Consider the following 24,942-nt stretch of genomic DNA (forward strand, 5'->3'; position numbering starts at 1 on the left):
ATGATCTGTGTAGTTATCGTTGTTTTAATCTCGCAAACACAAGTGCACATGTGAAAACATGTCAGACTAATCCTAGCATGGTGAATCAAAGAGATACTGACAAATTGAACTTTTTGACATTCACCATCAGTTTCTCCTGGAACACCTTTTAAATATGTCCGGATCCTTACAAATAATTTAAAAATATTTTATAAGGATGTTTCTGCTCCTCCAACAAATGTCTTTTTTCAAACTTGGGGGGGGCGGAAATTACTAGCTTCTTGTTACACTCCAGAATACTGTAAGTTGTCACTATAGCAGGTACAGAATTGTCAGACAAATTTTCAAGTTGACCTCGTCCCTTTCAAAAATTGCAGTTTTAAGACCTAATCTAACAAAACTTTTAAGTATCTACTTCAGTGACACTACTGCACTGATTGCCGAGTCCCTGTGTTATGCAGCATACCCTTCTCATTGGTTACTGACTTAGTTCCTGGTTCTCTGATCTGCTCCTAGGCACTCAGTTTTTCAGTAGAATAGAATCATAGAAATATAGGGTTGGAAGGGCCTTCAAGAGTTCATCTAGCCCAACCTCCTGTGCTGAGGCAGGACCAAGTAAATCTGTTCTTAAAAACCTCCAATGACAAGGATTCCACAACCTCCCTGGGAAGCCTATTCCAGTGCTTAATTATCTTTATAGTTGGAACGTTTTTCCTAATATTGAACAGCTAACCTAAATATCCGTTGCGGAAGATTACCTTCAGTGGACATGGAGAATATAAAAACTTGTCTCTCTAAATTTTTGTTCCAAATTTAAAATTTTTCAAAACAAGCTGTTAACATTTTGGCTGTCCTTTGTTTTTTTGTTATGCATTTTTCAAATTTTAATGGAAAAGGTTGTCTCTTTTTAAAAAATAAAAATCTCTGTAGTTCTTGCATCCCAAACGTTACAGAGCTGAAAACTCAACAATGAAACTGTAAACAAAAATGGAAATAGTTTGTTTTTTTTTAAATTGTCCATGCCGAGGGAAACGTAAAAAAGAATTGAAGTAAGATCTGTCCACCTTTGCCTTTTATAATAGAGCATCAAAATCATATTTAAATTGGTTGCAGGTAAATGGTGTTCTAAAGTAGTTTGCCAAACTGACAAGTCCTACAAAACATTGTTTTAAAAGCTGTATTCTGCTATCCAGTAATGTTCTCAAACCATGATACGGTTATTCTCCAAGAATAGGGATAACTACTGTTTCTTTGTGCTGTAGTATTAAAAAATGTTGTTTTTCTTCTTTTAATTCACCCATCAGGTTTTGATACCGATGGTTTGCCTTCAGCAGTGTGGCCAGGTGGAGAAACAGAAGCTCTCACACGACTGGAAAGGCACTTGGAACGAAAGGTATGTTGCAAATCATTGCTGTAAGCAAAAATTGGCATCTTGAAAACCATGGTTAATTACTATTACAAATAAGTATGGGGGGGAGAGCAGAATTTCCAAGAAACATCAGCCAAAGACCATATCCTGATACAGATTGAATAGCTATTTTATTTTTTGTAATGATTTTTAAAAGTCGATGAAAATTTAGACTTTCAACTTGTGTAAAAATTGAACTAAAAGAAAATTTCATAACATCTCATGTAATTTTGAAAAATATATGAATGCTTTTTCCAGTGGAGATACCGTCAGTCACAAAAAGTGACTATAAAGATAACTTCTTAATCATTAGTTACGTTTCAGTTGTATATTCAACTTTATAATCTTCTTCTCTGCCTGTGAATCATCTAATCTATAGTCTACCAATTTGTTTTTCTTTTTCTAAGGCTTGGGTAGCAAACTTTGAAAGACCACGCATGAATGCAAATTCCCTTCTTGCAAGTCCCACAGGGCTTAGTCCCTATCTGCGGTTTGGCTGTCTGTCCTGTCGCCTTTTTTATTTCAAGTTAACGGACCTATACAAAAAGGTATGAACTCAACTTGGTCAGATAATCATGTTTATATATAGTGAAAAAAACTCTAATAAAATATGTTTTCTTTTTGTGATGCCTTTCAGGTAAAGAAGAACAGCTCCCCTCCCCTCTCCCTATATGGCCAGCTCTTGTGGCGTGAGTTTTTCTACACAGCAGCTACTAATAATCCACGCTTTGATAAAATGGAGGGAAATCCCATCTGTGTTCAGATTCCATGGGATAGGAATCCTGAGGCTTTGGCCAAGTGGGCAGAAGGCAGGACAGGATTTCCTTGGATTGATGCAATTATGACACAGCTCCGGCAGGAAGGTTGGATTCACCATTTAGCCAGACATGCTGTGGCATGCTTCTTGACTCGAGGTGACCTGTGGATTAGTTGGGAAGAAGGAATGAAGGTACAATTTTTCATTAATGAATTTCTGATGTAGATAATAAGAATTATATACAAAAGATATCCATTGGTAAATGCATCAACGTAGGTTTTAAAGCTTAAATCGTGGTCAAAACATTCAAACCATGTAGTTCTGATAGGAGTGTTGAGGCCTAACTTTCAGGTGCAGAGCGTGCCCTTTTGTAGATGTATAGAAATGGCCTTTGGTGCTTAGCTTTAGGTAACCCAGTTTGAAAATTGAGGTCAGCATTTATTAAATCTATGGGTTTTTAAAAAATTTAAATAGAATATGGGGGAATTGAGTAGATGACTTCTTGAGGTCCCTTTCAGCCATACATTTCTATGATAAGAATAAATACAGCTTATTCATCAGCTAATAGAAATTCTTTCCCAAACATACGTTCTACCCCCCCCCCCCTTCCAAAAAAGAAACCACCAACCTTTTCTTTCCAGGTTAGTAGAGAAAACAAAATGGGAATTGAGGTGGGGGCAGGAAAGTAAGTGTTGAGGACACTCAGCATCTGGCCATATCAGACCCATACATGTTGGACAACATGATTTGTGAGTGATCACAATTAGTTAGTACAACTAACTAACTAACCAAATCTTCCTAAAACTGGAGACATGGCCATTCAAAGTACAAAATTGTGTGCGTCTCATTGCTATTATTTGCACCATTCTTTGTTCAGTCCTTGTGTTTTATTATCTGAAACACAAACAAAAGCATCTCTAAATATGGTCACTTTTTTTAACTAACTACAGTTATAAACAAAGTTTTTAGTGTTTGAAACTTGAAGATTAATACATTTGCTGGCTGTGTTGTAAGCTCACTTATAATATTTCTTTTAATTATTTTTTTAACTGTTGAGTTGTGCTCACTTCCATTTTCCTGTTTCACATGTAAACAGAACTCTTGGTTATGCAAGTAATTGCACGAAAAATCCTAAGGCATCTTGTCTTATGCAATTTATACACATATAAATTATATATCTGTATGCCTATAACATACAGCTTTGTGCATTTGATTGTACATATTACAGATATTACTTGGTCTACCCTTGGAGTAAATAACCCAATTTACAGAGGAACATTTGTGTAGTATAAAAATATATAAATTATACCTCCCTGTGCTGGTGAGAGTGAATCTCTCCTGCTAATTCTAGGTAGTATGTTATACAATCTTAGCAAGTATGCTTGAAGGGGAGCATCTAGTGGAGCAACTGTGTACTTACGTTTTGTCTCTCACCAGCGGAAGTTGGTCCAATAAAAGATATTACCTCACCCACCTTATATCTCTAAACTTGTTAGATTGGTGGCCACTTCAATTTAAAAATGCTTAAAAGTCTTGCAACTAAATATTTTTCAGAAAATACATAACTTAATTGTTTTAATAAAAAGGCATAATTGCAGGTATTCAAGCAAGTTTTATAGGTTTTTTTTAATATCTTTAAATAGCTCTTGTTAACTGATACTGATTAAATTCTACTTTTTAGCTTTCTGAAGTGTTCTAATTTGGAATGAAGTATTAAATACAAGTTTAGCAAGAAAATACCTAATTAACCCCTCCCCTCCCCCACACACTTTTTTGCTGTGTATTAAACTTTACTATTTTGTTTCTGATTTCTAGCAGAATATGTTAATTCTAGTCATGGGTCACATTAATATTTGTGGTTTAGTATTGTCCTGGGAAGGGAATTAGACGGTTTGTTTTTGTTATATAGAACATCTTGAGATTAGGTAAGTTTTAAAGGAAAAGTAACTACTTGCTGAATACTTTTTAAATGTGTGCTAAATAAGAATATATGTATTGAAAAGGAACTTCCAAAGCAGCTTTAGAAAACCTTTTCACTATTTAGAATTTTCTTTCAAGGAATAAGATTCTCTCTCTCTTTCATACAACAATCTTAATGATGCTTCTAAGCAGGGGAGCTTGTTTTATGCAAGTTAGGATTGACCAGATCAGCTCTCTCTATAAAAAGCACTGGAAATTTGAAATTCTTCTTTGAGTGTCCTCTACGACTACATAGTCCCTGTCTTGGGAGTGGTGCAGCAGGACGGTAGAACCTTCTAGTAGAAGTGCCCATTAGGTGCCCACACTCCCCTGTACGCCTCATCTAATGCTCAAGTTATGTTCTGAGGGTGAGAGTTTTTAAAGAGGTTGTGGCACTGTTGGCACCTCATTTCCTTCCAGCTGCAGCAGTAAAAGAATGTGAACCAACAGATCTCATGATCCACTGATACTTATTGCCTGTATCTTAGTGTAATGCTATTAGTTCATAGTTCTATAGTTAGTAGTCTATAGTTAGTTTTTACTGTAACCTATAAATTAGGTTAGATTTAGATTAGATTGTGGATTTAAGAAAAAGCTTTATTTTTCAATACGGTTGATCCCAGTATGAAGAAAAACAGGCTCAAGGAGTGCACGTTTTGCACACAGGTCTTCCCAGTATCTGTCCTGCAGGTTCAGTGTTTTAAAATGTTTGGGGTGGAGCCATTACCCATCTATAGCACATTCACATCTTGGGCTAGCAAAGAAAGACAAAAGAGACTTCAGACCCTTTTATTACTAGTGGTCTTGTCTGTCAAACTTCTGGGATCCAAGAACTCTAAAGGATCAGAAAATAAGGATGGGAGGCCTGAATCAGCTCTGAGTACATCTGAATTCAAGAAAGTCGGAACAACGAAGGGATTGGTCCTGGCACTAAGCTCCAGTTCCAGATTGGTGGATTTGACCATTTCTAAGCCCTCCAATCTGACTCAAAAAATTAATGCTTTATTCTGTGGAACTAGTTTCCGACTGTTTCTCATGGCTCTTCTGATAAGAGACTGAGATGGGACACTAAATGCAGAGAATCTCCAATATCTGTTCCACAATCTAAGACCCCCAGCTGGATTGTTAAGAAAGGATTTGTCATCACTTTACATGACCCAGATCCCTACCACGGTCACTTCATTTGTTGCTTCAATATTGGATCCACAGATGTAGAGCCAGATCCCACGAGCATGCCTAGGATCTGATCATTTTCAGATCAGAATTTCTCTTCTTGGCACCTTATATTCTGAACAAGAGATGTAATGAAGGATTGGAGTGACCAGCAGGATTGGCCTTGGAGTCCTTAGCCATATTGGTCAACCCAAGCTTACCACGGTCACTTTATGAAGCATGAATCTTCAGTCCTGGTACATCTTTCACCAGAACCAAGGGTTCTGGATCTGACACCTAGAGAGTATTCCCCATTGTCATAACCATTCAGCTAAGGGTAGCCTAGAATTCCTCCTTACCTGTAAGGGGTTAAAAAGCTCAAATAACCTGGTTGGCACCTGACCAAAAGGACCAATGGGGAAAGAAGATACTTTCAAATCTTGGGGGGCGGGGCAGAAGGGTTTTTTTGTGTGTTCCATCTTGGGAAGCAGAGAAGCATCAGGTCAGAAAACTCCTTCTCCTATAAACCACCCTAAAAGTCTCTCATATTACAAAGTCCAGAATGTTAGTTCCTGGAGAAGGCATAAACCCCTCCCATTGCTGCTTCACCAACTGTAATGGCTCCTTAACCTCACGGCCATACACAAGTTCAAATGGTGAAAACCTTAAACTGGGATGTGGTACAGCCCTGTAGGCAAAGAGCAACTGCTGCAACACTAGGTCCCATTCGTTGGAGTGCTCATTTACGAATTTACGTATCATGGCCCCCAAAGTTCCATTAAACTTCTCCACCAGGCCATTTGTTTGATGATGGTAAGGGGTGGCAACCAAGTGGTTCACCCCATGAGCTTCCCAAAGGCTTTTCATGGTTCCTGCCAGGAAATTAGTTCTCGAATCTGTAAGGATGTCAGAGGGCCAACCTACCCTGGCAAAAATGTCTGTTAGTGCCTGGCACATACTTTAAGCCCTGGCATTGCTCAGAGCTACTGCTTCTGACCATCAGATGGCAAAATCCATGAAAGTCAGTATGTACTGCTTTCCTCTGGGTGTCTTTTTTGGGAAAGGACCCAGAATATCCACAGCTACTCACTGAAATGGGACCTCAATGATGGGGTGTGGCTGGAGAGAGACTATAACCTGGTCTTGGGGTTTTCCCACTCTTTGGCACACCTCACAAGACTGGACATAGGTAGAAAGATCCTTGCCCATTCCCTCCCAGTGGAAGGACCTCCCCAAACGGTCTTTGGTTCTGTTCACCCCAGCATGGCCACTAGGATGATCATGGGCTAAGCTCAAGAGCTTTACCCGGTACTTAGTTGGAACTACTAACTGTCTCTGAGGATGCCAGTCTTCCTGGTGCCCACCAGACTTTTGCAAAAAAGTCCTCTTTCTACAACAAACTGGGATCGATTAGAAGAGCTGAGAGGTGGTAGGTTGCTCCGTGCCGCTGGCAAGCTCCCTGGAGGCTTTCATCTGCTTCCTGTTCAGCCTGGAACTATTCCCTTGGTGCTGGAGATCTCAGTTCCTCACTGGATTGTGGACTTGGGCTTGGTCCCTCTGGAAGCGATGCAGGTGATGGGGCTGTTTCCGTTGACTGACTGTGAACCACTCTCCGCTGGTGCATTATGTTGTGTTTCAGGCTCTGGCTGAGCCTTTTTCGTAGGTTCAGCTGCTGCTGCTAGTGCAGGCTTGGTGGTGCCCTCTGGTGTTGGAGGTGTAGGCAGGGTTGCAAGTGCTGGACTCAGTGCTGGTTGCTTTGCCAGTTCCGGTTCTGGGACTGGCTTTGGCTGGGTCTCTGGGACTGGATCCACTATGGCTGTTGCAGTCGTTGGCAGGGGTTCCAGTTCCATCACCTCAGTCTGAGTCTCTGGTAACACAGATTGGGCCCTTGTTGAAGGCTCAGGAACAGAGCTAGGTGTGACAGCTCGCTTAGCCTGGCTGCGGGTGACCATTCCCACCCTCTTAGCTAGCTTCACATGGTTGTCCAAGTCTTCCCCCAGCAGCATGGGAATGGGATAATCATCATAGACTGCAAAAGTCCACATTCCTGACCGCCCTTGTACTGGACAGGCAACTTGGCTGTAGGCAAGTCAAAAGAGTTTGACTTGAAGAGTTGAATCGTCACTTGGACCTCTGGGTTGATTAAGCTGGGGTCCACTAAGGATTGATGGATAGCCGACACTTGTGCTCCAGTGTCCCTCCACGCGATAACCTTCTTCCCGCCCACACTCAGTTTCCTTTCGCTCTGAGGGAACTTGGGAGGCATCTGGGCCTGAGGACCTTTGGTGTGACTCCGGTGTAATGAACTGCAGTCTGTTGGAGTTCTTGGGGCAGTCGGCCTTCACATGCCCCAGCTCATTACATTTAAAACATCGCCCAGCTGACTGGTCACTGTGGCAAGGTGGGTTGCTGGAGACTGGTGTTGGGTGACAATAAGGTGTTTGGGTTTTTCCTTGGAATGTAGGTGGGGCCTTGGGCTGCCCCTGGCGATAGGGTGTTGTCTCGGGTTGCCCCTTCTGATATCCGCTCCAACTGCTACTAGTTTTTTTCTTTTTTGCCACCTCCACCTATTTGGTTCCAATCTCCCCTGACTCGATTACTGTTTTGGGCTTCCCATCTAGGATGTACCTTTCTGTTTCCTCATGAACACCCTCTAAGAACTGCTCCATTTGCGTTAGGAAAGAGAGATCTTCCAGAGATTTAACACTTGCTCCTGATATCCAGGCATCCCAATTTTTTACAGTGTGGTAGGTGTGTGGGGAAAATGCCATGTCTGGTTTCCATTTTAGAGCTCTGAACCACCGACGGGCAGGCTCGGATGTTAGCCCCATTCTGATTCTGGCCTGTTTTTTAAAGTTCATAACTGTTCATGTGTTCCTTAAGTATTTCAGCCGCCACCTCTGCTAAGGGTCCACTGAGGTGCAGCCTCAGCTCTACCATGTACTGGTCTGCAGAGATCGTGTACCCACGGCAGGCCCTTTCGAAATTGTCTAAGAAGGCCTTTGTACATCGCCTACCTTGTAGGTGGGGAACTTACTGTGATGGGAAGCGGTACCTGGAGAAGGATTGCTAGGGTTGTTTGGTATGCTTTGCTTAGCCCTTGCCATCTCTAACTCCAGTTCATGCTTCCTCTCTCTTTCCGTCTCCTCCTGAGCATGCTGCTGGGCCTCCATAGCTCTGTCATGGGCAGCTTTTTCTGCCTCCATCCATCTCTCGTCAGCTTCCAATCTGGCTAATTCTAATTTCTTTTGGACATCACTGTCAGTCATCCTATCCTTTCTGTAGCCTAACCCGAGAGCTAGAAAGAAAAAAAAAACACTTGTGAATTCCCCTGCAGGAGGTTAACTACCCTGCCCTCAGGCAGAGGAAAAAAAACTCCAGGTGCTCCCAGCTTTAAAAAAAAATCCTTAAAAAAACCTCCCTGCTTTCCAAGCAGCCAAAAGGGGAAAAAAAAAGTCCTTTTAAAATCCTATTGTGCGTTTGGTTCAAAATGATCCCACCAACGCTGCCCCCATGACAGGGTTCCCTCCCCACTTTGAACTCTAGGGGACGCGCATGAAAGACCCACTAAGCTTATTTCTACCAGCTTAGGTTAAAACTTCCGCAAGGCACAAATTCTTTGCCCTTGGAGGGTACACTGCCACCACCAAGTGATTTAACAAAGAATCAGGGAAAGGACCACTTGGAGTTCCTATTCCCCCAAAATATCCCCGTAAGCCCTTACACCCCCTTTCCTGGGGAGGCTTGAGAATAATATCCTAACCAATTGGTTACACAGTGATCACAGACACAAACCCCTGGGTCTTCGGACAATGGAGAAATCAGTCAGGTTCTTAAAAGAAGGATTTTATTTTTAAAAAAGGTAAAAATCATCTCTGTAAAATCAGGATGGAAAATAACTTTACAGGATAACAAAAGATTCAAAAACACAGCAGAACTTCCTCTAGACTTAGTTTCAAAGTTACGAAAAAACAGGAATAAACTTCCTTCCAGCAAAGGAAAAATTCACAAGCAGAACAAAAGATAATCTAACACGCCTTGCCTGGGTTTTACTTACAATTTTTATAGTATCAGAGACTTTTAGGATGGTTTATAGGAGAAGGAGTTTTCTGACCTGTTGCTTCTCTGCTTCCCAAGATGGAACACACAAAAAAACCCTTCTGTCCCGCCCCCCCAAGATCTGAAAATATCTTCTTTCCCCCTTGGTCCTTTTGGTTAGGTGCCAACCAGGTTATTTGAGCTTCTTAACCCCTTACAGGTAAGGAGGAATTCCAGGCTACCCTTAGCTGTATGTTTGACACCCATCCTTGCTACAGGAGACACTATTTCATGAAGAGCATCAGAAAACATCTCCTCTACAGAAATTTCAACAAGATATGGAGCCTGGACAGTGGCTCATCTCCTGACGAAAATGTGAGTGTAATTGCAGCATTGTCTCCTGAGGATGTGATTTAATTTCAAAAGCTAGTGGATAGGGTGGCATCAAGTTTAAAATGACCAGCAGCAGCTTTGAAAGAAACCACGCATCCATTTTTTGACATTTTGGGCTCTACTGTAAAGAGTATGGTCTCATTGTCCATTTTTTGGTCTCTGGTCCAATCCATCTTCATAGATATTTAGGTCAGAAGGGACCATTATGATCATCTAGTCTGACCTCCTGCACAATGCATGTCAATCAGCTTAAAAAAAGGCAGATAAATTATGTCAGGTCCCACTGAAGGGTTCTCCTATTTTCATGTGCCTAATTCTCTAGTGGTAGCAGTAACAGTTCGGAGCTCCAAATCAGGTCTTCTACATTTGACGACTTCAACTCCTTATGACAAAGAGGGGAAAAAGTTGGACTCTCTAAGGAGAAAATTATTTTTACCAGCTTCTTTAAACATACCTGTGTCCAATCATCAAGCAGTAATATCCAAGTATTATTTTCACTTCTGGGAGAAGATCTCAATGTTAACCAAGAACCTCTCAGAGGATCAGAGAAGCTTAACAGCTCTCATTAAAAAGAGCCAGAATGTGGCAAAACATGCCCTTAGGGCATTGTTTGATGTTTCTGACACTGCTTCAAGAGCTAAGGCATCAGCAGTAGCACTCCACAGATGTGCATGATCCTCATCTTTGCCTATGGAAACAGACAAAAATTAAGGATTTACCTTTTGAAGGAGACAGGCTGTTCAGTTAAACTGTTGAAGTGCTGGAGAAAATGGACACACTCCACTGCGAGATCTATGGGGTTATTACCTCCCTTATTGTAGAAAAACATCTGCAACTATGTTCAAATTCGAGAGACAATACTTTCTATCTTCTTCCTCATTATTATTATTATTTATTATTATACCATTAGGAGACGTCCTTATTATCAACAACACCACACAGCCTCTGAAATTCAGGGGAGAAAGAGAAATTCTGCAAGTCATGAATGAGGACAAAGAACTTCTTAACTACATCTTCCTTTCCTTATGTCAGACCATGGGTTTGATGTGATGAACAAGGGCATCAAACCAATTTCAGTAAATACCACCCATATTTTAAGGAACAGTCTCTCTCATTTCTACAGTCCATGGACAAATATCACCTTGGACAGATGAGTTTTAGATACAGTAAAATAAGATTATACCATCCAATTCAAATTTCTTCTTCCATGCAACTCCCCTACCCCTCTCCCTCTTCAGGGACCCTTCCCATAAGAACTTAAGGATGGAAGCACAAGGAAGGTCTGTTGCAATCTGGGGCTATAGAAGAAGTTCCATTAGGTTCCAAGAACAAGGGATTCTACTCTGGGTACTTCTAATCCAAAAAAGAATGGAGGTGACAGACCAACTCTAAACCTCAGAGCTTTAAACAGGTTTATCAGGAAGTTTCAACTGAGAATGGTAATTAGGGGGTTGATTATTCCCTCCTTGTCTGCTCTGGATTGGTTTGGTACTCTTTATCTCAGGGACACTTTTTCATAAAACCATTTCTAGTATAGGCTCCTACCTTTTTGGCCTACCAACCACACCCAGAGTCCACCAAATGAACGGGTCTGGTAGCAGCATATTTGAAGAGAGAAGAAATTTTCATTTTCGTGTATTTAGACAATTGGCTTCTGAAGGCTCCATCCAAAGAAGAATTACAGAAAGCCATTTGGATTACTCGTGTTTTTATTTAGAACACTAAGTCTTCTCATAAACAAAGAAAAGTCTTTTCTCACACCATCACAAAAGCTTCCATTCATTGATGTGATTCCCGACTCCATAAAAGGAAGAGAATGGTAGTTTATTTGTTAACTCTGTTGGGTCTGATGGCATCCACAACATATTTGATTCTGTATGCCGAGCTCAGAATGAGACCTCTTCAGTGCTGGCTACAAAGGAATTTCAGACCCATTACAGACAGCATGCAAAAATTACTCACTGTTCCAAGGAATACTTGTCTTTTGCTAAGGTGGTGGCTGGAACTTCAAAATACCCTCAAAGGCATTTTTGTTCAGCCTTTCTTCTCCTTCTTTAGTAATAACCACCATAGATGCTTCAAAGACAGGGCGGAAGTGCATCTTTGCAGTCTGTTTATTTGAGGCCCTTTGAATGACAGAGAATCCCTGTTACACATAAATGTTTTGGAACTGAGGGCAATCCAGTTAGATTTCAGAGCATCTCTCTCTCGCAGCTGCAAAATGCAGTAGTTCAAGTGGCCATGGACCATGTGTCAGCAACATATGTGAACAAACAAGGAGGAGCTTTATCATCTTAACTTTGCAAAGAGGCAGTAAAACTTTGGGACTGGTGTATCCAGCACAATGTATACTCAATTGCTCTGTGTGAAGCAAGTGAACACAGTATGATTGAAGATCAGTTGAGCAGAGATTCTTTGCAGACAAACAAATGGTCTCTTAAAAAATATGGTAATTCAGGATATTTTCAGCCTTTGGAGATTTCCAGACAGAGATATATTTGCAACCAGATTCAATAGGAAATGTCCCTATTTCCGTTCAAAACTGGCTCAGACAGCCTGTCATTGACGTATGTATTCCTCCTAGATTGGGAAGGAGGGTTCAGTGTATGCATTTCCCCCATTTCCCCTCATTCTCCAGTGATAAAAAGGGTAAGGCAAGATTCAGCTAGCATGATTCTCATTGCTCCAGAGTGGCAAAGACAATGGTGGTACACCGAATGCCTTCATTTATCCAAAGGTAATGACAAAATGCTCCCATCATCAATGGGCCTACTACCCCAGCAGGAGGGGAAGGTTGTCCACCCAAATTTTCAGTCATTACATTTGAGAGCTTGGGCGATAGGCCTTTGACAGAGTTAGAAAGATTGTGCTCAGTTCAGGTGCAAAGAATTTTAATTAATTCCAGAAAACTATCAACTAGAAAAAAGTTATGGGTTCAAGTGGAGAAGATTAGTTTTTGTGGGCAACTGGGAAAGGTGTTTGACCTGGTGTTAGCTCCAGTACAACTTATTGTAAAATATCTATTATGCTTAAAAAGAGTGGGGTTGTCTCTGCCCTCCATTAAGGTTCATCTAGCTGTATACCATACTCACTTTAATGGAAAAAAATATATATATATAACTAAATTCAAATTCCATGGCATGACAGGGTCCTGCACTGGGGGATACAAGTTCAGTAGCCCTTTCAAAAAGTTTGACCAATGCTGGTCAAACTTTTTGAAAGGGCTGCTGAACTTGTATTTCCCCAGTGCAGGGCCCTGTCATGCCATGGAATTTGAATTTAGTTTGGACTCCTCTCTTGTCTAACTTGAGCTTATAGTTAGCTGCTCTTTGTTTCACTTATCTGCGAAGACCGTGTTTATGATAGCAGTTACTTCTCAAGAAGGATTTGTGAACTACATGCACTGGTGTGGACCTCCTCCCCCTTATGCACTTTTTATAAGGACATAGTGGTTCTTAGACCAGACCCTAAATTTCTTCCTAAAGTTGTTTGAGTTTCATGTAAATCAGACCATTAATCTATTCTTTCCCAAAGCCTCATTCATCTAAAGGGGAGAATTTAGATTACATTCTTTAGATACCAAGAGAGTACTCTCATATTACTTAGATAGAACAAAGAGTTAAGTCTTCTTCCAAGTTATTTATTTCATATGCTGGTAACTCTAAAGGTAAAGTCATTTCTCTCAGTCCTCCTGTCTAGATAGGTTAGTGCATTTAAGAATGTTACAGAATAACTTCTTTCCCTACTCCTAGTCTGTCCAGAGCTCATTCTACTAGAACAGTAGCTACATCTGTGGTTTTTTATAAACATATTGCCCTTATTGAGATATGCAAAGCTGCTACATGGAGGTTGTTTCACATTTGCACAGAGCATTATGCATTGGATACGGCATCCTGGTTACACACCTAGTTTGGTAGAGTGGTACTCCAATCCTTGCTTAGTTAGAGCTCTTCATCCCTCTGTTCAATTTGCTGTACTGCTTGCAAGACTATCCCAAGAGTGGGGATATGCTGAGGATGCTCGAAGAAGAAATGAAGGTTACTTGTAACTGGAGTTCTTCAAGATGGACTCTGCATATTCATGCTCCCCGACCACCTTCCCCACTCCTGCAGAGTCCAGATTAAAATATCTTGGGTTTTCTGCTCTAGCAGTGGAAGGAACTGAGGGGGCAATGTTCCTATGCCCCCTTTAAACTCTCACCCTCAGAAAGTGCTCAAGTGCTGGACAGGGAGGGCAGGGGAGCATGGATGCCTAATGGGCACTGCTAATAGAAGGTTCTACCATACAGCACTGGTTGGCATGAGTCACAAGAATGTAATTACGCAGTGTCGATCTCTAAGAACTCAAGTTACAAGTAAGTAAGAAACCTTCATATGTCAAAGCTGTTAAGTTCTAGAATTTTTTAGAATAAGTACTTATTAAATGTTAACTGTCTATTTCACCTTGAATGGTCTCTTGCAACATGTATAACAGTCTGTTCCACCTTGTATTTAGCTGTGACACTGAGTACCTTTCCCAGACCGGAAGAAGAGCTCTGTGTAAGCCCAAAAGCTTCACTCTTTCACTAAGAGAAGTGATCCAATAAAAGATATTACCTCACCCACCTTGTCTCTCTAATTATTAAGTTAACTGTTAAGTTAATTGAAACCATTTTTATAGCTTTTTGGAAAATTAATTACCTAATGCTTTCTAATGGGAAAGTTATGTAGCTTTCTAGTAGAGAACATACAGAGCTAACTAGGTAAGAAAATTCCACCCCTAACCAGAGACAGTGTGGTCTAGTGGATAGAGCACGGCACAGGGATTCAGGAGACCTAGGTTCTATTCCTAGCTCTGCCACTGGCCCACTTAGGTGACTCGGAGCGAGTTATTTCACTGCTCTGTGTTTGTTTCCCATCTGTAAAATGCATTTGTACAAAATATGTCCAACTTCTGTGCTGTAGAAGCCAGATATACCTCTTTTCCACTATCCCACTTGAATGGACTATAAAGAGGTACTTGTGTAAATATTTATTGAGCACTCTTTGGATGTTACCAAGTCTGTGCAAATGTCAGTACTATGCTCTTAAATGTTGAAATGCTATCTTTTCTGACATCTTGATAGCTGAGCAATGCTTAGGAATGTTTGTGGAAAAATTTAACACATTTAGAATAACTTGATACTATTATTTCTTAAGGTGTTTGAAGAATTGCTACTTGATGCAGATTGGAGTGTAAATGCTGGAAGCTGGATGTGGCTTTCCTGTAGTTCGTTTTTTCAGCAGTTTTTTCACTGCTACTGTCCTGTGGGTTTTGGGAGAAGAACTGATCCTAATGGGGACTACATCAGGTAATCTCATGTACAATCCACCCCATAAATATTATAAAGCCATCTTTGAAGTTGCCTGAGTTTTAAACAGCTATGTGTTTTAAACTATACTTTTTTTTCTTTAAAGACGTTATTTGCCTATACTTAGAGGTTTCCCTGCAAAATACATATACGATCCTTGGAATGCCCCAGAGAGCATCCAGAAGGCTGCAAAATGTGTAATAGGAGTTCATTATCCTAAACCAATGGTAAATCATGCAGAGGCAAGCCGCCTGAATATTGAGAGGATGAAACAAATCTACCAGCAGCTTTCACGATACAGAGGCTTGGGTATGACTGTAGTCTACTTCGTATATTTAATTGAGGTTTTGTCTCCCCTTCAAGTTGTGACAACCCATTCTGTAGCTATGGGGGCCAGATATGAGCCCAGTGTCAGGGTAGCCTAGTTAACCAACAAAAGTGGATTATAAGAGCAGTGTATCCTTCTAACACTTGTCTTTTCCCTCTCACTCACCTCTTCCCAGCCCTTTGCAATTCATCTGGTCTGCACCTGCCTATGGAGTTCGTCCTGAAGTTTCTTTAAGATCATGTCATCTCCAGGGCATCAAAATAGACTTGTATAGATTAATTTTACTACCAGATAGAATTACTGCAAGAAAAAGTTACAGTGGAAAAGGTCTTGCAACCTTAACTATACAATCTGCTATTCACAAACATGGTAGTTTATCTTTATAAATTAATTTTAACCTTTGTTTACATTCTTCCATCTATTTAAAAAAGTCCACTTCTCCCACTGTTGTGCAACATGTGCATTTGTTGACACCTGCCTGTCCAAATAATGGCTGTATTCCAGGGATGTGGGGTATATACATAGATATGAAGTAACTTGTGATGTCTTTTACACTAAAATGCACTATATTTAACATATGCAATTAACGTTTCTTGCAAAAATACTGACTTTTTGATAAGTAAAATAATTATAACCTAAAATTACTTGGAAAGATATTCCAATTTACAGTAGAGGAGGAAAAAAATAATTCTCCCCACTGATGAAGTTCAACTACTAAAGAAAATACTGTTGAGAGACAAGGGAAGATATATACACTAAATCAAAACACATGTGCTTGCCTCAATATTGTTGGCAATGAATTTTGTTTCCTTGATTAGGTCTTCTTGCAACAGTGCCTTCTAACCCAAATGGAAATGGAAATGGTGGCCTAATGGGATATTCACCAGGAGAAAACATCTCTGGTTGTAGTAGTGCAGGTGGTAAGTAGAATCTCCTATTCTGACAAAAGTATTGGACCTGAGAAGTTGCATAAACGCCTTAAGTGAGCCCCCTAGCATGCTACAGTAACTCCTCACTTAACGTTGTAGTTACGTTCCTGAAAATTGCTACTTTAAGCAAAACGATGTTAAGCAAATCCAATTTCTTCATAAGAATTAATGTAAATAGCAGGGGTTAGATTCCAGGGAAATTTTTTTCACCAGACAAAACACTATATTTTATTTATATTTATATCTATAGACACACACACACAGTATAAGTTTTTTAAACAAACAATTTAATACTGTACACAACAATGATGATTGTGAAGCTTGGTTGAGATGGTGAAGTCAGAGGTTGGAAGAGGGTAGGATATTTCCCAGGGAATGCCTTACTGCTAAATAATGAACTAGCACTCGGCTGAGCCCTCAAGGGTTAACACGTTGTTAATGTAGCCTTACACTCTGCAAGGTGGCACGAATGGAGGGAGGGGAGACAGAGACACACACCATGTGTGCATTGCCCCTTTAAGTACTTTGACCTCACTCTAAGTACACTGCCTTTTTAAGTAGATCAGGAAGTTGAGATAGCAGCTGCTGCCAGCAGGCTCCCTCCATCCTGAGCCCTGTCATGTCTTCCTCCTCTTCTCCCCCAGCCCCCCATGGAGATGAGGTGCAGGGGGAGAGGAACACCCTGATATCAGCCCCCTCTTTCCCCACCTCCCTCCCCCCTTACACAGCAAGCAGGAGCAGCTCCAAGACATAGGCAGAAGCAGCACATGGCAGTGGGGGGAGGGACAGCTGAACTGCCTGGCAATTAGTAGCCTGCTGGGCAGCTGCCACACAAGGAACTTAAGGGAGCTGATGGGGGGCTGTCGGTTCACCCTGGTTCCAAGCCCCCACGAGCTAGCTCCAACGGCCTGCTCTTCCTGCAAGCAGTGGACAAAGCAGGTGGCTGCCAAACAACATTATAAGGGAGAATTGCGCAACTTTAAATGAGCCTGTTCTCTAATTGATCAGCAACGAAACAACGTTAACTTGGACGACGTTAAGTGAGGAGTTACTGTATTATGTAGAAACAGCTACCCTCATGAAAACAGTTTTGTGAAAACGGCTCTTAAGAATGATTTCAGATCCACTCTTCCACCATAGCTAATTTTTGCACGATTATATAAATGTTAGTCGCTCATCTGAAGAATAGGTATATTCAGCATAAGTAAGTAGAAAGGAATGTTCTTTAGAAAGGAATGGTCTAACCCTTGTAAAAGTATTAATACATTTCAAGCAATTCTTCAAAACATTTGTACATCTATTTCCCTCCTAGGAATCATTAATACCTTGTGATAGCGGTAACATCATAAATTAAATCAAGCTGTAAACTCTTTGAGGCAAGGCCCATTTTTGCTATATTTGTACCGTGCCTAGTACTTTGGGGACTGTGGATACTCTAGCTACCAACCCAGTACAAATAATGATGGTAAAATATCCCAAACATACCTACAATACATAATGTATAACTTTTCAATTGGGTTTTAATTAAAAATATTTTTAGCCTACAAACATCCTTTAGGTGATGTACAGATGTTAGTATTTTATATACAGAATATAGGGAATAAAACATGCTCTGAAACTTAAACATCAAAGGCAAAACTTTCAAAGGGGCTTCAGTCCAGCATACAAAGTTGAGGAGACAATTTTGCATTATCAGATTCTTGTGTACATGAATTGCATTTGTATTTTTCATATCAGGAATGTGAGTCTCAGCTACTTGGTTGATGCACAGAGATCTGAATTGGTTTGAGCAATACCTTGGACATAAAATTTTCCCCTTAACTTCAGAGGTTACATTTAAAAAAAATCTTCATAAATTTCACTTTACAGAACCCTTTATAGCTTTAGAATGCAATATTCAGTAATTCCCATTTTGTACAAGACAGTACATATTTCAAACATTACACTTAATTATTTATTAAATGTTCAATCTGTGCTGTATTCTATGCTAAAATTTTTTTTTAAAATGTCCTTTTTTCAGGAGCTCAACTGGGAAGCACTGATGGTCATACAGTGGGCGTTCAGACATGTGCCCTAGAAGACTCACATGCAGGATCAAGTGGAATACAGCAGCACGGTATTATTCAGCAAATAAAATGTGTTCAGAAAAGTTCTCATGATTCTTGAAATTGTTAAAAACCTCAGTTTCCCTGGGCCACTTCTCCTTTGGCCCTATGCACCTTCCTGCCCCTTTGCAGCAGGGCCGCAGCCTGGCAGGTAATGGGTTGGAGCCCCTATCTGCTCCCCCAAGCCTACCCAGCACTGCTCTGTCCAAGGTGCTACTCCTTTTGTCAGGAGCCAGTCCTTCTCCCTTGCTGGCCAGGGAGTGACTGCCTTCTCCCTAGCTGGGCAGCCTTTATATAGGACCTAGCTGGGTCATGATTGGCTGCCCCTTCCCCCATCCTGATTGGCTCTCCCCAGGTCTTCACTGATTGGCTGCTGGTCTGCGCAGCCTCTCTGGCCTGGTTGAGCCCTTTTTCTCAGGGGGTGGGGCTCTGCCCCACGACACACTCCCATTGCAATCTCGGCAGAGGTTGAGGGTTGACAATACAGATGTGGAGACAGGACTTCACTCTCACAACCTTACAGGCCTCCAGAACATGGCTGAAGCAAATGTTTGGGTAGAATAGAAAAACTTGTTCTTGCTTCTGCAGTACATGCTCTGTTGATAGACAATTCCAACACTGAGGGCTGTCGGGCAATTTACATGAAACAGAAAATTCTGGTTCATCCCAGTTTAGTTGTGCTGTTGACTCCTGTTATCTTAAGAGAATAGTAAAAAGGATGAGGTGATTGGACAGTGTCAAAACTAAAGTTGGTAGTAGTTAGAAAAGGGGTGTGAAGAGGGGGGTGTGTGTGTGTAGAGAGAACTTCTTAGTACGAGAATTTTTCTGCAAACAAGAATGATTTAGGTCAGACTTCTCTGTGTTTTGGGAGTTCAGGGTTTGGCTCCCCTTGTTCATACAAAAGCTTAATGGATACAAGCGTATAACTGATAAAAGGAAAACACAGGAATGATTTAAGTAAATGTATACTGTATTTTAACAGGTTATTCTCAAGGCAGCAGTATTTTACATTATGCCCACGGAGACCATCAGCAATCACATTTACTGCAACAAGGTGACTTATGTTTTAAAAGATGTCATTTGGATACATAAAAAACAAAATAGTTTCTCAAGTTAGGTGTTGATTTCATTTTTCAGGAAGAACAGGAAGCACTGGCATCAGCACTGGGAAACGCCCAAATCCAGAAAAGGAAACTCAGAGCATTGGGCCGAAAGTCCAGCGACAGAGCACTAATTAGATTGGTAAGAAAGGAGAACTCTAAAACATCTGGTTGGTGAGCTAAATTACTATATAGTGTGTGCACCCATTAATGTACAATGTGTGTGCTGTTGCATGGTATAAAGCGGAGCAAATACACATAACTGCTGACTGAATGTGGCTGAAAAGGAACAGCAGCTATGCTCTGCTTTCTTGTGCACACAATTGTGATGGAAGTGGAAGGCTGAAAAGCAAGTTCTTCTTTGAGTGCTGGCCCTATGGATATTCCATTGTGAGTGTGCATGCACCTGAGACTAGAGAATTTTTGAAAGCAGTGTCCATAGGTCAGCGCCTGTGCCCCTACTCTCTTCATGCTCTGCACCAAGTATATGAGGGATGGGGAGGACTGATCGCCTTTTCAGTTCCTTCTTACTACCACATGGCCTAAGTGTGAGTCGCCAGTGTCCAGACCTGCTTCTTTCTCTTCAGCCTGATCCTTAAAACCTGTAAATATTTAAAAGTTTACCCGCTTTATCTTTAGCATAGTTAATGTTTTTAATAGTTCTATTAGTATAGCTAATGGATAGTTAAATCCCCTCCCTGGGGACTCATGTGCATCCCAGTATGTAAATTAGATTATGCCTAGATTATCTGGCTTTAAAAGCTGCATCTCCTGTACTTGCACCTTCCTGGTCAGTGACAACCACCAGCGCTGCCTGTACTGCTTTGGGGAAGTGCCTGCCATCTTCCAGATGCAGTATCTGTCACTACTTTCCTAGCTAGATCCGTACGGGTGCGAGAATTCCGTCTTAAAAAACACCTCATGGAAAAGGCAACGAAGCCCCAGTCAGACCCAAGTCGAGAAAACCCCCTGTATATTAGCTAGAGTCGTCAAGGAGTCTGCCTCCTGGTGTGAAGCCTGATGCAGGAGCGATGGAGAATATGCCTATGGACCCTTCATCAGGAGTTCCTCACAGGAGCAGAGCATGCTTGTATAAGCACAGAAGCAGATCTCCCCTCTAAGTCCACTCCAAAGAGGACAGATCTCTCCCTGTCCAATTCAGGCAAGTCTTTGTGCCCAGGGTCAATCAGCGTTGTCTTGGCAAATCACACTGGATTTCTGACTATATTTAAGCTCTGCTACAATCTTGCTAAAATGTCTCCTCCACCAAGAATAATAGCTCACTCCATTGGGGCTCAGTCCACTTCATCAGCTTTTCTCAGCAACGTTCCAGTAGCTGTTGTATGTAAGATAGCAACATGCTTGTCTGTGCGTTCCTTTTCCACTCATTATGCCATCACTCAAGTCTCCTGGATGATGCCAGTTTAGTAACAGACTTGCCAGTCTCTCTTCAGATGATCCAAAGTCCCTCCACCTGTAAGGGAACTGCTGATGAGTCACCTACAGTAGAACATATATGTGCACTGGAAGGAGAAAAAGCAGTTACTTACCTGTATAGTAACTGTTGTTCCTCGAGATGTGTTGTGCACACACACATTTCATGACCCGCCAACCTTCCAAACTACTTCAGACATTACATACAGCAATGTGAAGGAACGGAGCAGCGGGCAGCAGATATTCCCCTTGTATACCCTCACCTGAAGGCATGAGGAGATCACGGCAGCATGCGCTGCCTAGTAGTACTACTGCACTGAGCACACAAACCTCTACATTGGAATGTATGTGTTCACAGCACGCCTTGAAAAACAACAGTTACCATACAGATAAGTAACCATTTTTTCTTGCTAGTTTAGACTCTCCTCTTACTCTCAAGACAACGGATCTTTCCCTTAGTTCGCTACAGATTCACCTGGCGCAATCGGTGCATGTCACCCACCATCGGGGGGTTATTCAATCTTTACTCACCTACCAACAGCCAGTTTCCAGAAGGTTCTGATTAGAACCTTTCTGCCAGTAAGGAAACCAACCCCTGACTGGGACCTTAATTTAGTACTTTCAGGTCTCACTAAGCTACTCTTTGAACCAGTAGCTATGTGTTTCATGTCTCACCTGTAGATAAATGTTGCCTTCTTCATTGCTATCACCTTGGCCAGAAAGGTAGGTGAACTTGGGGTCCTAATGGCTGTACACAGTATCCCATAAGGACAGAGTCTCTACATCCAACAACTACATCCAAAATTTATTCCTAAAATTGTTCCATCATATATACCAGTCAGTTCATTTACCTGTGCCTTTCCAAAGCCTTATGCCTTTAGTGAGGAGAGGAGACTTAATTCTCTCGACGAATGATGAGCGTGGTCATTTTTACCTGCAGAGAACAAAACCGATCAGAAAAGTCATCTAGATTGTTCATTTCCGTACGAGAGTGAGTTTGAGGTCAAGCTATATCTTCTCAGTGGATCTCTGGGTATATCCTGTTCTCTTATCAGATGGCACAGCTTCCTCCCTCACATGTGGTAAAGATTTACTATGCAAGGGAATAAGCAGCCTCAGAAGCATCACTTCAAGAAGCATCCCTGCTTGGTATTTGCAGGACAACCTACATGGAGTTCCATCCACACATTCATGAGGCATTACTCCTTGGTCCAAGACTCTGCCTTTGACTCATCCTTTGGGGCAGTGGTTCTACAAGCAGCTATACCACCTGTGTTCTTGCACCCGCCTCCTCTCTGAATACTGTTTGTCAGTTATCCATCGGGACCAGCACTCAAAGAAGAAAGGGAAATTGCTTACCTTGTTGTAACTGAAGTTCTTCAAGATGTGTGGTCCCTATCTCTCTTCCACTTCCCACCCTCCTTCACCTCTGCTTCAGAACTTGGCAACATTCATGGTAGAGAAGAAACTGAAGAAGCAGTTGGTCTGCCCCACTCCTTATACCCTCACGATAGAGCACAGGAAGAGTAGGGGTGCAGGCATGGACCAATAGACACTACTTGCAAAAATTCTCTGGTCTCAGGCACCTGGAACGCATGCGTACCCACAGTGGAATAGATAGGGACTACACATCTTGAAGAACTCCAGTTACAACAAGGTAAGTAATTTCCCTTTGTATGGGATTGGATAGTGAATTGGCCTTGGGGCTGTGGTACAGGGCTTTAGAAAGAAAAGCGCTCCTTATGGATGTCCTAAGATGTGCATTTAGGCCTTGGCTCCTCAGATTCTCAGGCTCTGCATGGTTTCAAGGCCAAGACCTCTGTGTGATCTGTACCACTGTTAATTTCTCTTAATGTGAAAGAGTAGCATGTAGTGTGGTTTTTTTTGTTTTTTTTTCATGCTGTCATAGCCATATGTTTTTTACACTTTCCATTCCTTGGGTTCTTCCTGTGATGGGGAGGATTAGCTAAGCATAAAGGGCCATAACTGCAAGTTTAATTCTTTGACAGCACTATTAGTCAATTTTCTCATGGTAAGATCCAATGCGTCTTGCAGCCAGTGTTACTGCATGTTGACACATCTTCATAAAGACATTGCAGTACGTTGTTGACACTGCTGTGATTTCTGTGGCTCTGTCTCAGATTAAGTCAGTCTCCTCTGATTCTTTATCTCCATCACCCTACTGGCTTCTTGAAGCATTGGGAATGGAATCTTGAGACCCTGCTCCATTTGCTCCGAACTACACTTCCACCCCGTTATCTTACATATCTCAAGCAATGTGGATGTGCTTCACTGGTGGTTCTTCGAGTGATATCCCCAGGGGTGCTTCACTGTAGTTGCGGCAGTGCCTTTGCGTCTGGAGTCTGAGATCTTCAATAGCAGTGCCCATCGGACTGCACATGCGCACCTCCCCTCCCCTGCGCTGTGTGCAGGTAGTATACATAACGCTGTTCGGTCCGACTGCCCTCAGTTCCTACTCTACTGCCTGCGTTCTGGTATGGAACAATTAGCAGAGCCCACTTAGGTAATGTCTTACCTGTTTTCCCTCTCGTAGTTAGTTAGCTCCTTCATTTTCTTTTCTTATCCTTCATCCTTTAAAAAAAAAACAAACAACCTTTTTTGTTTGCCCTATTTCCCATCAGGGAAACTATTCCCTCACCCTTATGCAGGGCTCCTCCAGGTTTAAGCGGTGTGTGTTATGTGGGGCCGCCTTCTCTATAACAGACAGCCACGCCCAATGTATCTATTGCCTGGGAGAGGGACACGTTTCCCAGAAGTGTTCCCACTGTCTGGGCTTAAAGCCCAAGAGCAAGGAAAGACAGGGACCTTAAACTCAAACTATTCCTCATGGAAAAGTTCCTGCGACCAGTGTCGGACCCTGGTTCTTATTCCTTACTGGAGAGACCCTCACACTCAGCAAGGTCATCTGCCAACTCTCAAGGGATAGGATACAGAAGGACCTAGACAAATTGGAGGATTGGGCCAAAAGAAATCTGATGAGGTTCAATAAGGATAAGTGCAGGGTCCTGCACTTAGGACGGAAGAATCCAATGCACTGCTACAGACTAGGGACCGAATGGCTAGGCAGCAGTTCTGCGGAAAAGGACCTAGGGGTGACAGTGGACGAGAAGCTGGATATGAGTCAGCAGTGTGCCCTTGTTGCCAAGAAGGCCAATGGCATTTTGGGATGTATAAGTAGGGGCATAGCGAGCAGATCGAGGGACGTGATCGTCCCCCTCTATTCGACATTGGTGAGGCCTCATCTGGAGTACTGTGTCCAGTTTTGGGCCCCACACTACAAGAAGGATGTGGATAAATTGGAGAGAGTCCAGCGAAGGGCAACAAAAATGATTAGGGGTCTAGAACACATGACTGATGAGGAGAGGCTGAGGGAGCTGGGATTGTTTAGCCTGCAGAAGAGAAGAATGAGGGGGGATTTGATAGCTGCTTTCAACTACCTGAAAGGGGGTTCCAAAGAGGATGGCTCTAGACTGTTCTCAGTGGTAGCAGATGACAGAACGAGGAGTAATGGTCTCAAGTTGCAGTGGGGGAGGTTTAGATCGGATATTAGGAAAAACTTTTTCACTAAGAGGGTGGTGAAACACTGGAATGCGTTGCCTAGGGAGGTGGTGGAATCTCTTTCCTTGGAAGTTTTTAAGGTCAGGCTTGACAAAGCCCTGGCTGGGATGATTTAACTGGGAATTGGTCCTGCTTCGAGCAGGGGGTTGGACTAGATGACCTTCAGGGGTCCCTTCCAACCCTGATATTCTATGATATTCTATGATTCACTTCCCTTGCATGAGTAAGGGAAGATCATCCTCTAACCAGGCTGACACTTAGAAGAGAGCCGTCCCTCCTTCAGCGCCTGAGGCACAAAGTGCAGGAATGCCATCTCTGGCTAGATCCGTAGTCGAATGGCTTCTGAGAAGAGGCACAAAGCTGCTCTTAGACTGACTACCTCGGCCCCTGAGAGTAAGTCTAAGGACCGTGCCAGGGCGAAACAGCAGGTATCAGCGCTACCTCCTGTTGTG

At 42.1% G+C, this 24,942-nt stretch overlaps 1 protein-coding gene across 1 annotated transcript in view; it reads left to right on the forward strand.

Annotated features, from left to right (window-relative positions):
• Positions 1-24,942, forward strand: part of CRY1 (cryptochrome circadian regulator 1) — a 77,291-nt gene that overhangs the window by 44,723 nt on the left and 7,626 nt on the right. The window contains exons 5-13 of the mRNA XM_077828971.1: positions 1,284-1,372; positions 1,795-1,935; positions 2,025-2,336; positions 14,864-15,015; positions 15,122-15,324; positions 16,162-16,263; positions 18,293-18,388; positions 19,360-19,431; positions 19,515-19,619. Coding sequence (XP_077685097.1) covers positions 1,284-1,372; positions 1,795-1,935; positions 2,025-2,336; positions 14,864-15,015; positions 15,122-15,324; positions 16,162-16,263; positions 18,293-18,388; positions 19,360-19,431; positions 19,515-19,615 — 1,268 coding nt within the window. The 3' untranslated portion in view covers positions 19,616-19,619. The remainder of the gene's footprint in view (positions 1-1,283; positions 1,373-1,794; positions 1,936-2,024; positions 2,337-14,863; positions 15,016-15,121; positions 15,325-16,161; positions 16,264-18,292; positions 18,389-19,359; positions 19,432-19,514; positions 19,620-24,942) is intronic.

This window comes from Eretmochelys imbricata, chromosome 1 (assembly GCF_965152235.1).
Source record: "Eretmochelys imbricata isolate rEreImb1 chromosome 1, rEreImb1.hap1, whole genome shotgun sequence".
In the NCBI taxonomy this organism is placed as follows: Eukaryota; Metazoa; Chordata; order Testudines; family Cheloniidae; genus Eretmochelys; species Eretmochelys imbricata.